General features: G+C 41.1%; 1 protein-coding gene across 1 annotated transcript in view; it reads right to left on the bottom strand.

Annotated features, from left to right (window-relative positions):
* The window catches only part of LOC140482612 (solute carrier family 22 member 2-like), a 50676-nt gene that overhangs the window by 20552 nt on the left and 15262 nt on the right, over positions 1-14862 (bottom strand). Inside the window, exons 2-6 of the mRNA XM_072580128.1 lie at positions 10380-10483; positions 10136-10290; positions 7483-7651; positions 7284-7398; positions 2730-2830 (exon numbers count right to left, since the gene is read on the bottom strand). Of these exons, the coding sequence (XP_072436229.1) occupies positions 2730-2830; positions 7284-7398; positions 7483-7651; positions 10136-10290; positions 10380-10483 (644 nt within the window). The remainder of the gene's footprint in view (positions 1-2729; positions 2831-7283; positions 7399-7482; positions 7652-10135; positions 10291-10379; positions 10484-14862) is intronic.

Here is a 14862-nt window from a genome sequence, read left to right as displayed (position 1 = left end):
AAAGCATCCTTTCCCATCATTTTAAAAAAATGATCACATCACTTCAAACTTTTTCAATAGAACAAAAGCTTCTCAATAAGAAAGAAAGTTTTACATTTATATACTGCCGTTCATGACCTTAGGATGTTCCAAATCTCCTTCCAGACAATGAAGCACTTGTGTAATACAGCAACAGTTATGATGATTTCTCCACAATTCTTGCGAACTACAACATGCTAAAGTACCAGGTAATGTTAGTTGTGGCTCGGGATACAGGATTACTGTGAACACTTAAACCTGTTGATAATACCCAGTCTTTAGATCCCAAATTGCGATTTTTAAGCCTACCCTGACTGATTTCCTTTGGAACATTAATCTACTCCAACATGTGATGAGGCAAAGCCAGACACAGGGCAGTATTGAGGAAGCAATCCACAGAAGCAGGGAAAGAGGTGGGTCGTCCATCAAAAAACATGGGACTGAATGTCAAGCCCCTATCAACAGGATGGAAGCATTAAGTTATCCTGGCAGCAGGAAAAGAAGGTGCAATGGCAATAACAATGGCATTATGGGGAGCTAATTTGTAATGGTTTTGAATGCAGTGAATAGTTATTAAACCACAACTTCCAATAATTAAATGTTACATGCGATTAAGTGGAAGGCACATGGGATCCATGGCCCTTCATTTTCCCACCTGTTTAGAGATAGGTGGGTGAGTCAGACCTCAAAGTGGAAGGTGATCAAAGTGGACCTCCAAGTGGAATTGACCATCACTGTTCAGAATTTTGGAAAGGGGAGGGAAAGCTGAGAAGCATCAGAGGGAATGTGACCATGGCTGAGAGAAGGTCAAGGGTCACTTGGTGAAGATGGGGTTTAGTAGAGTCATAGTCGTAGAGATGTACAGAATGAAACAGACCCTTCGGTCCAACCCGTCCATGCCGACCAGATATCCCAACCCAATCTAGTCGCGCCTGCCAGCACCTGGCCCATATCCCTCCAAACCCTTCCTATTCATATACCCATCCAAATGCCTCTTAAATGTTGCAGTTGTACCAGCCTCCACCACTTCCTCTGGCAGCTCATTCCATACACGTACCATCTTTTGTGTGAAAAAGTTGCCCCCTAGGTCTCTTTTATATCTTTCCCCTCTCACCCTAAACCTATGCCCTGTAGTTCTTGACTCCCCGACCCCAGGGAAAAGATTTTGTTTATTTACCCTATCCATGCCCCTCATAATTTTGTAAACCTCTATAAGGTCACCCCTCAGCCTCTGACGCTCCAGGGAAACAGCCCCAGCCTGTTCAGCCTCTCCCTCCCACTCAAATCCTCCAACCCTGGCAACATCCTTGTAAATCTTTTCTGAACCCTTTCAAGTTTCACATCTTTCCGATAGGAAGGAGACCAGAATTGCACACAATATTCCAACAGTGGCCTACTTCAATTGATCTTGAGGAAGGAGGGGTCTTATGGTACAGTTGGACAAAGAGTGCAAAATAATCCTAGCATGTTGTCCCCTTCCCAACTGGAGTAGGCAAAGAGGAGGTGTGATAGAAGATTATAGGTTAAGACAGCAGGAGCAGTCTTCCAAGGAGAAAAATCAGAACATTGAGCAGGAGGAACCTTCTGCACAATCCAGCACAGCAGAATCAGGCACTAAGCCAGTGACGATTTAATTCTAACTCTGAACTTAGCTACTCAAGCAGCAAATGTTTATTTCTGATGTGCTAGACTTCATACTGGTGCCCATGAGCTTGTGTAGTCATAGCACATCACCCATACCTGCCATCATTAATTAATCTTAAGTAATTATGTGGTGAATTATTACATAATGAATTTCTCTTTTAACTACCACTTACTGTACTACTTAAAGCATAGAATCCAATGCATTTACTACTTTAGGATGATGTAAACAATTAAATCACTCACATCTTACTACTATTCTGTTAGATTCTCTTATAGAATTATTTCGCTTATAATTATTTATTGTTTGAAAAAAATATTTTCTCAATGTCAGCATTTGCACAGAATTCCTAAAACAACTTTTGACTTTCCTATGATGTCATTGCTTGATTTTTTACAAGCCCAACATTTTTATCATCCTCCCTGCTTTGCATATCAGCTGCGGGTCCATATTTTTCCATTCTTTCGAATAGTTTATGCAATTAAGGTTGAATATTGGAAGAGACATGGAACTTTACAGTATGAGAGGAGGCCATGTAACACATCATGTTGGTGCCAGACCTCAAAGAGCTATCACGTGGTTCCCAATCTTCTGCACTTTCCCTATAGCCCTGAAAATTTCACCCATTTAAGAAAGTTAATTCATTTTACTTTGGTCAACACATTCCAGAGCCTCATAACTTGCTGGATAAAAAATATTCTTTATTTTCACCATTCTTGGCCTCCACTGTTAAATCTGTCCTATAATCTGCCCTGATACATCTGACGTCAGAAGCAATTTATTCCTATCTATTCTTATAAAACCCTTTTAATAAAAAAAGACTGCTTTTATATCTACACTGCAATTCAAACGCTCAGCTTAAATAAGCTGTGAAGCTTCAATGATGGGTATAATGTAATTAGGTGTGGAGAGAACAGGCTAAATGAACAAGTTTTTTTTATCAAATACTTTCATTTTCTTAATATTGGTCCTTCACTCTGTTTTCTATATAATGCATGTATTTTATAAAACAGTTTATTTTCTCTAGGGAGTCTCCTAAAATCAAACATTTATAGAAATAAAATCTCACCAGTTAAACGTCAAGATAAAGGTGTGTTTCCTCATCTGAGGAGTCCGTACCAGCTCTACAAAGGAAGGACGATCAAAGTCCTCACTGTGCTCTTCAACTATCTATAGGAATAAGAAAGTCATTCCTCAATTTACAAATCTTCAATGAATGAAAGCGAACTAACAGAATGCAATGTGACTCAAGAGGGTTATCTCAAGAGGGTTGGAATATAAAATCACCGTTTTGCTACTGAGACTTTATAAAGCTCTGGTTAGGCCCCATTTGGAGTACTGTGTCCAGTTTTGGTCCCCACACCTCAGGAAGGACATACTGACACTGGAGGTGTCCAGCGGAGATTCACACAGATGATCCCTGGAATGGTAGATCTAACATATGAGGAACGGCTGAGGATCCTGGGATTGTATTCATTGGAGTTTAGAAGATTAAGAGGAGATCTAATAGAAACTTACGAGATAATACATGGCTTGGAAAGGGTGGACGCTAGGAAATTGTTTCTATTAGGCGAGGAGACTAGGACCCGTGGACACAGCCTTAGAATTAGAGGGGGTAAATTCAGAACAGAAATGCAGAGACATTTCTTCAGCCAGAGAGTGGTGGGCCTGTGGAATTCATTGCCGCGGAGTGCAGTGGAGGCCGGGACGCTAAATGTCTTCAAGGCAGAGATTGATAAATTCTTGATGTCACAAGGAATTAAGGGCTACGGGGAGAATGCAGGTAAGTGGAGTTGAAATGCCCATCAGCCATGATTGAATGGCGGAGTGGACTCGATGGGCCGAATGGCTTTATTTCCACTCCTATGTCTTATGGTCTTATGGACTGGGGCTGTTCTGACTATGCCAGACTCTCATACTGACCCTAGAAGACGAAGTGCATTTGTTCGTCAATATAACACAAATTTTAAAAACAGTTGATGTTACCTCTAAAACAATGTTAAAAATTTGCCTTTTAACAATTTCAAATCCATTAGCCTTCAAAGTGCTCAAGAGACATTGTGTCGCACTTTGAAAACATTTTGATTCCATCAGGGAAAGGAAAAGTAATTCCACCTAGAGGGTGATTAGAGTCTTGAGCTCATTGCTTAAAAAGATTGGTAGTGGCAGAAAATTTTGTCACATTTCGAAGTACTTGCATATGCACTTGTATTGGTACAAGCTACAGAATGATGGGCCAACAGCTGGTAACTGCGATTGGACTGGATAGCTCTTTTATAAGTGGCAAAGAAACAATGAGCCAAGTTACTTCCCTTGTGCCAGAGATTTTCAATGTATGTCTGATGAATAATGATGTTTCTCTGCAATAATGTATAGCCGCAGTGGTTTCTCATTCAAACTGCTGGTGAAATTTTCAATCATACAAGAAATGACTTTTTTTAAAAAGCAGAAGAATTGGTGAGTGTCAATACTACAGTCTTCTCCATGTTAATTCACTCTCTCATGTTTTGTCATGAATTAGGCTGCTTTCCAGGCATCTCATGTGAAGCTTCTGATACTTGCTATGTACTTGGTAAATGTTTACATTTACCCTTGCCAAACAACTAACTATCAACAAGTGACAATCATCTCCTTGGGATCAATGGGAAAATGGATTTTACTGGGGTTGAGGAGCTTCGATGGAAATCTCTCTTTTGGAGGTCATTCCAAACCATGTGAAACCTTTCATGACATGCTCTGATATCCAAAAACTGAACCAGACTGGTCTAAGAAGACTTGACTAGACAGTCAAATTAGCAGTAAAGACCAAAGTTATTGGAAAAGCTGAGCAGGTCTGGCAGCATCTGTCAAGAGAAGCCAGAGTTAAAATTTTGAGTCCGGTGACACTTCATCAAAACCAATGGTAGCTAGGAAAACATTATTTTTTTGCAGAAGACAGGGTGGAGGAGGGGGTAGGAGGTAAACAATAGATGGGGATAGAGCCCAAAGAGAGAGAAGAACAGTTGGAAAGACAAAGGAGTGGATAGCAATCTGGTGAGGAGAATGAATAGCTATTAACGGAGAATGTTAGTGGTTAACAATAGGTACTGTGTAATGACAGACTATGTCATAACAAGGTCTGGTGTGTGTGGTAGGGGACGAGGACATGGGAAAGTTCAGGCCCTAAAATTATTGAACTTGATTTTGAGTCCGGAGGGCTGCAAGGTTGCCAAGTGGAAAAAGAGGTGTTTTTCTTCCAGCTTGCGCTGACCTTCGTTGGAACACTGCAGCAAGCCTGAGACAGAGATGTTGGGTGGTGTGTTAAAGTGGCAAGCAATTGGAAGCACAGGGTCTTATTTGTGGGCAGAATTTCGGTGTTCTGTAAAGTGTTCACCCAGTTTACGCTTCATTTCTCCAATGTTGAGGACACCACATTGTGAGCAGTGAATGCAGGATAGTCTAGCTTGTGAGAAGTGCAGGTAAAGCGCTGTTTCACCTGGTAGATATGTTTGGGATCTTGGATAGTGGGGAGGGAGGTGGTGAACTGGCCTGACCTGCGGTGGTTGCACAGGAAGGTGACGGGAGGCTGTGGGTGTTGTTGGGAGTGAAGGAAGAATGGACCAAGATGTTCTGGAGGGAAGGTCCCTGCAAAACGTGGACAAAGGATGGAAGGGGAATATGGAATACATGTCTGGTGGTGGCATTTAACTGGAGGCGGTGGAAATGATGGCTGATGATCTCCTGGATATGGATGTTGGTGGGATGGAAGGTAAGGACAAGGGAAACCCTATTGCTGGTGCGAAAGGGAAGAGAGTGGGAATCAAAGTGTGGGAGTTGGGTTGGACCCGGTTGAGAGCCTTGTCAACAATGATGCTGGGAAATCCTCGATTGCGGAAGAAGGTGGAAGCTTTGGAGGCTCTTGTTGAAGTTGGTCTCATCAGAACAAATGCGATGGAGCCAGAGGAATTGGGAAAATGGATCAAAAGACCACAAGACAAAGGAGCAGAAATTAGGCCATTCAGCCTATCAAGTCTGTTTCACTATTCAATCATGACTGCACAGATTTTTCAACCCCATTTTCCTGCGTTCTCCCCATAATCTTTGATCTCCTTGGTAATCAAAAACCTATCTATCTATGTTTTAAAGGTACTCAATGACCTGGCCTCCACAGCCTTCTGTGGCAATGAATTTCACAGATTCACCACTCTCTGACTGAAGAGGTTTCTCCTTATCTCCATTTTTAAGGGTCTTTTCTTTACTGTAAGGCTGTGCCCTTGGGTCCTCATCTCTCCTGCCACTGGAAACATCTCCATGTCAGTTTTGAAAATTTCAATCAGATTCCCCCCACTCCTAAACTCCAAGTATAGTCCCAGAGTTCTCTAATATTCCTCATATGTTAAGCTTTTCATTCTTGGGATCATTCTGGTGAACTGCTCTGGATCCATGAGTTCTGAGGAAAGGTCATTGAACATTAACTTTGATATGTCTTCACAGATGCTGCCAGATCTCCTGAGCTTTTCCAGCAATTTCTGTTTTTGTTTCTGATTTACAGCATCCACTGTTCTTTTGATTTTTGCTCAAATTAGCAGGTTAATTACAAAACCTGGAAGCTATAATTATTCTTCTTTGGCTCCAAGTCACTGCCATAACAAGGAGATGGTGCCGGTTAGACTAAGATTAGAAGGACAAGGGCAGCAGATATGTGGGAATGCCACCACCTTCAAGTTCCCCTCCAAGCCACTTGTTATTCTGACTTGGAAATACGTCATCGTTCTTTCACTGTCACTTGATCAAAATCCTGGAATTCCCTTCCTAATGGCATTGTAGGTCACCCTGCTGCTCACCACCACCTTCTCAAGGGCAACTTGGGACGGGCAATAAATGCTGGCCAGCCAGCAACACCCAGATCCTACAAACTAATAAATAAAAAAAACTCAAAAGATTTCTAATCGCTAAAGCTGAGTTTCTCCAACCACACACCCAGCTAAACAAATCTTTAAAAAGTCTATTATATGTTTAACAAATTGTGGCAAGATATTCAGGTCTGGTTGCCTTTACTGGTCAGTGCATTGAGTATAGGAGTCAGGAGCTGTACAGGACATTTGTTAGGCCGCTTTAGAATATAGTGGGCAATTCTGGTCTCCCTGCTATAGGTAGGATAGGGTTCAGAATGTTGCCAGGGTTGGAGGGTTTGAGCTATAGGGACAAGCTGAATACACTGGGGCTATGTTCCTTGGAGTGTCAGAGGCTGAGGGGAGATCTTACAGAAATTCATAAAATCATGAGGAACATGGATAGGGTGATTAGTTAAGGACTTTTTCCCAGGGTGGGAGAGTCCACAACTAGAGGGCATAGGTTTAAGGTGAGAAGGAAAAGATTTAAAGGGGACCTAAGGGGCAGCTTTGTCACACAGAGGGCGGTGTGTCTGTGGAACAAGGTGCCAGAGGAAGTGGTGGAGACTACTACAATTACAACATGTAAACGGTATCTGGATGGGTATATGAATACAAAGAGCTTAGAGGGATATGGGCCAAATATTGGCATAATGAGACAAGATTAATTTAATATGTCTGGTCGGCATGGACGAGTTGGACAGAAGGGTCTGTTTTCGTGCTGTACTGTTCTATGACTCTAGGTTAATCACCTCAATTTTCTTTGAAAAGCTTTTCCCGTTCCTTTTTGCCATTTGCTGTATGACATTCAGAGCTTCAGTATTCTTCTTCTGAGACAGCATCCATCTGGGAGACTCTGGGATCAACCTGCAAATGGAATACATCTAGTTTATTGTTAAGCTTGAAATACTTTTACTCAACTCATATAATGGCAATCTTTACAGATGTTACCAGTAGTAGGTCAGGAAGAAAAAGCCTGGAATGGTAGTTGCCAGCTGTAGATTTCTCCAGTCCGGTATAAAATAAGCAACAGCTGCAAGTAGCATCATCCCCGAGCTGAAACACACTTGATATAGAATACCCACTGTTCTTCTGTACTGTAGTCCAACAAGCTCTGTAACTGAAACAAAATGTTAGCTCATAAATTAGTGATTTACTTTGTGGTAAAAAAGAATGCACCAACGATTCAATATTTTATTACCTACATTAAGGAACCAAACCAAGCTGGTTCCACTGTTCTGCAAACTAAAAACTTCAGAAAGTTAGAAAACTATACCAAACCTGCCATTTTGAACAATTTTACCAATGTAAATGTTAATTTGTGGAACTATATTCTGATTGAAAAGCTCCTAGATAGGAGCAAGGACAAGAAACACAACCTCATAGTTTTATCACAAAGAGAGTGCCTGAAACATCTGACTATTTCTCTGATGTTACTTAGTGTGCTCTAACATCCAAGTTTTGCTCAAGAACCATTACCCTCTACAGCCTTTGCTTAAGCATGCTATCTTCTGATACTTAGATGGTATTTTGATTCCAGACACTGGAATCTATCTTGTGTTGGCAATTATCATTACATTTCCAGAATGTTAGTTTAATGTGAACATGATTTTACCATTTTTAAAAAATGTCTGGTGTGACAATTGGTTCAGTGGGAAGGAAACATTGTTTGGGACATACGGTTCTTTTTCAGGTTGGTGACCTGTGGTTCCATAGGGATCAGCGCTTGGACCACAACTGTTTACAATACATATTACTGAGGTTAGATCACATGGAATACAGGGAGAACTAGTCATTTAGATAGAGAATTGGCTTGAAGGGAGAAGTCAGAGGGTGGTGGTGGAGGGCTGCTTTAGAGACTGGAGGCCTGTGACCAGTGGTGTGCTGCAAAGATTGGTTTTGGGTCCACTGCTTTTCATAAATGATTTGGTCAGCATGGATGAATTGGACTTGAAGAGTCTGCTTCAGTCAGGTCTATGATTCTATGATTTGGAGGAAGGAAGTGAATGTGTTATTAGCAAATTTGCAGATGACTCAAAATTAGGTGGAAAGGTAAGTTGTGAGAGAGGTACAATCAGTTTATAGAGAAATATTGGGAGGTAAAGTAAATGGGCGGCACGGTGGCACAGTGGTTAGCACTGCTGCCTCACAGCGCCAGAGACCCGGGTTCAATTCCCGCCTCAGGCGACTGACTGTGTGGAGTTTGCACATTCTCCCTGTGTCTGCGTGGGTTTCCTCCGGGTGCTCCGGTTTCCTCCCACAGTCCAAAGATGTGCAGGTCAGGTGAATTAGCCACACTAAATTGCCCGTAGTGTTAGGTAAGGAGTAAATGTAGGGGTATGGGTGGGTTGCGCTTCGGCAGGGCGGTGTGGACTTGTTGGGCCGAAGGGCCTGTTTCCACATTGTAAGTAATCTAATCTAATCTAAAAATCTAAATGGGCAAAACATTTCCAAATGAAGTGAAAATGCAAAGTTGTTTAATTTGGAAGAATTGAGTGCAGAATATTATTTAATTGAGAAAAATGCAGTATGCTACAACACAAAAGGTCTTGAGGGCATTTGTGCATGAAACACAAAGCACAAAGGTGCAACCGGTATTCTGGAAGGCTAGTGAAATGTTGGCTCTTTTCTCAAGAATGTTGGATATGGGATAAATTTGCAACCATACAAAGTGCTGGTGAGACCATATCTGGAATGCTTTGAGCAGTTTTGGTTCCCTTATTTAAGCCAAGAAATCATTTCATTGGAGGCAGTCAGAGAGCGTCCACTAGGATGACCCTTAGCATGGTGGGGTTGGCTTATGAGCAACGGTTAAACAAGTAGTAGCTCTACTCACTTGGGCTTAGAAGAATGAAAGGTGATTTCATTGAAACGTACAGGATTCCTAAGGATCTTGACAGGGTAAATGCTGGGAGGATGTTTCCCCTCATGGGAGTATCTAGGATCAGGCAGCATTGTCTCAGAATAAATTTGCACTAATTTATAACTGAGATAAGGAGGAATTTCTTCTCTCAGAAGATTGCTAATCTTTGGAACTCCTTACCACAAACAGCTATGGGGTAGAGTCCATGTGTATATTTAGAGCTGAAATAGATAGGTTCTCAATCAGTAGAGGAACCAAGGGAAAGGGCAAGAAAGTGGACATGAGGAATATGAGATCAGCCACAATCCTATTGAAAGGCAAAACAGACTCAAGAGGCCAAACGATCTATTCCTGTTCCTATTTCTTAGAATCTTATGGTCTCTCATAACTACAGCTAAACAAATGTCCTCCTAGTGTTACAACTTATTAAATGATATTACTGAAGAGGACTTTGCATTTTTAGTTACTGAAATATATTAGTAAATATATATATCATCACATCAGAAAAAACATTGGCCACAGAATGCAGTTGTTAACAACTACATTAACTTAATGGTGCAATAATACATAAAATGATACATACTATATTGAAGATTTATATGGCAGAAATTATGTAAACATCAATGTTAGCTAATTTAATTGGCAGATTATGTGCTAAAGGCAAGTTCAGCACTGCAGTAGCTATTATTGTAAAAGACATTGACTGTGTTATTAACATGTGGGTAAAAGTATAATTCTTACTGAAGACATATGCGCACACCCAACTTCCTTTGCTGAACAAGCCTTGCAACGTACGGAAAATCAAAAACCAAGTGTAGTTTGGTAAGAATGGTACTACAAGTCCCAGAGCTGAAGTTACAAATGTTGCAAACAGGAAGCTCGATTTTCTGCCAAACCTACAAGTAAATTAATTTTATGATTAAATAATACGAGAAAATCGGCATTACACTGCAAAGTTTTGATTGGTTGATGACAGTATACATACCTGTCTGCTCCATAACCCATGATTACTGTTCCAAGCGTAAATCCCAGGTTTAAACATGCTTGAGACAGATCCAGTTTCCAGGAATCAGCACATACCAGTTCAAACTGTACAATTTGTAGAATTAGAACAAGAAATGGTATTCATGAGTGGTTTCATGTTTGAGAGATTTTAGGTATTCATTGCATTAAAAGCCGATCAACTTGGAACCAAATGATTATATAACACAAAAGGAGGCCATTAAGTCAATGCTGTTTGTGACAGTCCTTTGGTAGAGTTATCTGATTAACCCTATGCCCCGATTTTCCTCTATGGAGGAAAACTTCTCTACTGTAAAGAGAAACTCTGTTTTCTCTGGGATCGCCATGTAACTGAGGTCCCTCATCCCTTTAACACTATTTTCTTCTGCTGCACTTGGTGAGCTATCTAAACGGGTAGTACCCAGTATTGACTAATGCAGTTTTTCTGGATGGGAGATAGCTTTTGGAGGGAGTCTAGGTTTTCTCTAAGCTGTAGAATTTTATTATAACGGAAATGTTTCTGATGTGATTCCAGTCCAGAAGTCAACCTGGTTTACAGGATTTGCTTCTAGTTGAACGGATAACAGTTTGGAGAAGACCGCAGTTCCAGGTAAGGAGCCTGCAGCTGTTGGTCTAAGTATTGTGAGGATGTAATGTAGGGCTGGACAGGGCGGGATACAGGGGCTGTTATTCTATTACCTATCAGTGAGGAATAGAGTTCAATTCCATGGAAGCAGTTTCTGGTGGATGTGATTGCTAAAGAGTGCAACTACACTGCAATGCTAGAAGGACTCTCACTGCTTCCCGCCGGTTATGTTTACCTATACTTTAGTTGCTTGTTCCCTAAGGCTTGACCTGCCAATAATAGACTGATATAAGAAGTGGAATGGGAGGTGTCCCAGCCTTGTTATAACATTTAAATGGTCAAGCTGCCTCCTGGGAACAAGTTGCCAATCTATCCCATATCCTAAGTCCTGCAAATTGACCAATCAAACCATCAGTTTTAGGGGTTGAAAATTTGCTCTAATGTCTTAGCTGAGGCTTAACCAGCATTCTTTACAGGTTTAGAATAACTTCTTTGATTTCGTACTTATAATGAAGCTAAGAATCATGGCCCGCAAACTTAGGCCAGAATCGTATAGGAGTCTAAGTGACGTAAGCTGTGGCAAGATATGTGGCCAAATCAGACAAGAGGAGTGGTGAGGTCTATCTCTATATCAGGAGCAACAGACTCCGACACCTGCGTTTTTCACAAGAAATGTGGCACGTTTCTCACTAGGAAGCAGCAATTTGCCAATTAAGGGGGTTATTGCTGTTAATCATCTTGTTGATGGTGTAACTTGACTCATTAATACTCATCATCTTACCTTACCAAACAAACTAAATATCAAGAGCTCAAGGCAAGGGAGGATTACAATTTAAAACCAAACCTCTTTGTTCTTGAGCAGCTAGTGATGTGTCACCTCCTTGAATTCCTACAATCCATGTGGTATGGGTACACTCTCAATTAGGGAGGGAGTTCCAGGATTTTGACCTAAGGAACAGGATGCATCAACCATGTTGCCCCCATCCTATCCCACCAATAGATCAGCAAAAAACAAAATCAAGTTTGTCAAATAACATTTGCCTTTAACAAATCAGAGAGTTAGGATAAGGGGAGGAACATAGTCAGGCTGACAACTTGTAACTAGTGGTATGCCACAGGGATCAGTGCTGGCCCACAATTTGTTAAGGAGTTGCATGTGCAAAGTGAAGATATTATAGTAAAGTTTGCAGATGAGACCAAAGCAATTGGGAAAGGAAGTGGTAAAGATGACACAGTTTCTACAGAGAGCTGTAGACAAGTGAGTGGGTGAAAACTTGGCAGATGGAATATAATGGGAGGAAATGTGAGATTATGCATTTTGGCAGGAAGAATAGAGGAGCTGAATATTATTTAAATGGAGAAAGATTTCAGAAAGCTACACAATAGAAGGATTTTTAAGTCCTAATCTGTGCATCACAAAAAATGAACATCAAAGTTAATTGGGTAATAAGGAAGCCAAATGAAACATAGAACATAGAACATAGAAAAATACAGCACAGTACAGGCCCTTCGGCCCTCGATGTTGCGCCGACCGAAGCCTACCTAACCTACACTAGCCCAATAACCTCCATATGCTTGTCCAATGCCCGCTTAAATGACCATAAAGAGGGAGAGTCCACCACTGCTACTGACAGGGCATTCCATGAACTCACAACCCGCTGAGTAAAAAATCTACCCCTAACATCTGTCCTATACCTACCACCCCTTAATTTAAAGCTGTGTCCCCTCGTAACAGCTGACTCCATACGCGGAAAAAGGTTCTCACTGTCAACCCTATCTAAACCCCTAATCATCTTGTACACCTCTATCAAATCTCCCCTAAACCTTCTTTTCTCCAATGAGAAAAGTCCCAAGTGCCTCAGCCTTTCCTCATACGATCTTCCTACCATGCCAAGCAACATCCTGGTAAACCTCCTCTGCATCGTTCCAATGCCTCCACATCCTTCCTATAGTATGGCGACCAAAACTGCACACAATACTCCAGATGAGGCCGCACCAGAGTCTTATACAACTGCAACATGACCTCAGGACTCCGGAACTCAATTCCTCTACCAATAAAGCCCAGTACACCATATGCCTTCTTCAAACATTGACCTTTATTTCAAAGAGAATGGAAATATAAAAATGGGGAGATGTTGCTGAAACTATACAAGGCACTAGTCAGACCACAGCTGGAATTCTGTGAACAGCTTTGGGCCCTTTATCTAGGGAAAAATATAAAGGCATTGGATGCAATCCAGAGAAGATTCACTAATCTGATACCAGATATAAAGAACTGTCCTATGAGAAGAGGTTGAATAGCTTGAGCCTTAGTTAGACCATTGACAGGTACCCTCATTGGAATGCACAAGATTCTCAGAGAATTTGACAAGGTAGATGTGGAAAGGTTGCTTCCATTTGTGGAAGAACCTAGGTCCAAGGACATAATGTCAGGAAATGTGGTTATAGATTTGAGACACGGAGGGCCAAGAATTCCTTCTCGCAGAGGATTGTGAAACTATGGAATTCTTTTCAACAGAGGCTGTCAAGATTGTGCCATAAGCATGTCTGAGGCTGAAATAGACAGAATTTTAATCAGAAAAGGAATCGAGGGTTATAGGGAAAAAGCAGGAAAGTGGAGCTGAGGATTATCAGATCAGACATGACTTCACTGAATGGCAGAGTAAACCAGATGGGTTGAATGGCCTACTTCTGTGCCTGGGTTGTCTGATGATCATTTAATAATCCATCATTTTTCTAAGTGTTTGATATTGTCTCAAAGTTTCTTGGAGTATACAAATATATAGAAGTGCTGGGTTGACCTCTCTCCCCATTTTCATAGAATCCCTACAGTGTGGAAGCTGTCTATTTGGCCTGTTGAGCCCAATCCTCTGGAAGACAGACCAGCCCCCTCCCCTATCCCTGTAAGCCTGCATTTTCCATGGCTAATACACCTAGTCTGCATATCCCTGGATATTACGGGCAATTTAGCCTGGCCAGTCCACATAACCTGGACATCTTTGCACTGTGGGAGGAAACAGAAGGAAACCCACAAAGGGGAGAATGTACAAACTCGACACAGACAGTCGCCGAAGGCAAGAATCAAACCCAGGTCCCTGGCACTGTGAGGCAGCAGTGTTAACCACTGAGCCACCATGTTGTCCATAATGGGGTGTGATATTTGCAATCCTCTGGCACCACCCCCATTTCAAAAGAAGGTGGTGCCCGAGATTATGATCAGTGCCTTGCAACTTCTACCTTACTTCCCTCAGTAATCTAGGATACATCTGACTGGGTCGTTTTTTAATGCAAGCTTTTAAATACATTGTCTTTATTTTTTTATTGATTATTATTTCTATCTCCTAGATTAATAATACCCCCTTTGGGTGAAACCAATAGATGCAAAGTGCACAGTTAATGCCTCAGCCATTTGCATTGTCTCCAATAGATATTTTTATCCCAATAGATCATTTTCTACTTGGACCGATATCAGGTGCACTCTATCTTTAATGATTACTTATATTATAATTATTTTATGTTAGCTGCTAATCTATTCTTAAAGTCTCCTTTCTTATTTCTTTTTGTGATCTGTGTCTTTCATATGCAACATTTGTGATACACCTCACTTTTCAATTTCATTTTAATCTCTATAATCTTTAGTCATGGATGGAGTTCTAGCTTTGGTGCCCTTCCTTTCCCCGATCTAGGAATATGTTCATCGGGTACCCCACTCATTTACTCTTTGTAAATCTCCCATTGTTTAATTATTGTTTACCTGCTCAAATTTTAATTCTAATCCATCTGTATAAGGCTTTTCTTCAACTCACTGAAATCTACTGTTATGTATTCATACATTTGGCTTTCTTGTCTTTCTCGAGTGTAATTTTAACTCTAATTGACG

Source organism: Chiloscyllium punctatum, chromosome 11 (genome assembly GCF_047496795.1).
Source record: "Chiloscyllium punctatum isolate Juve2018m chromosome 11, sChiPun1.3, whole genome shotgun sequence".
NCBI lineage: Eukaryota > Metazoa > Chordata > Chondrichthyes > Orectolobiformes > Hemiscylliidae > Chiloscyllium > Chiloscyllium punctatum.
The sequence above is the reverse complement of the archived record's forward strand: the minus strand, read 5'-3'. Positions and strand labels throughout refer to the sequence as shown.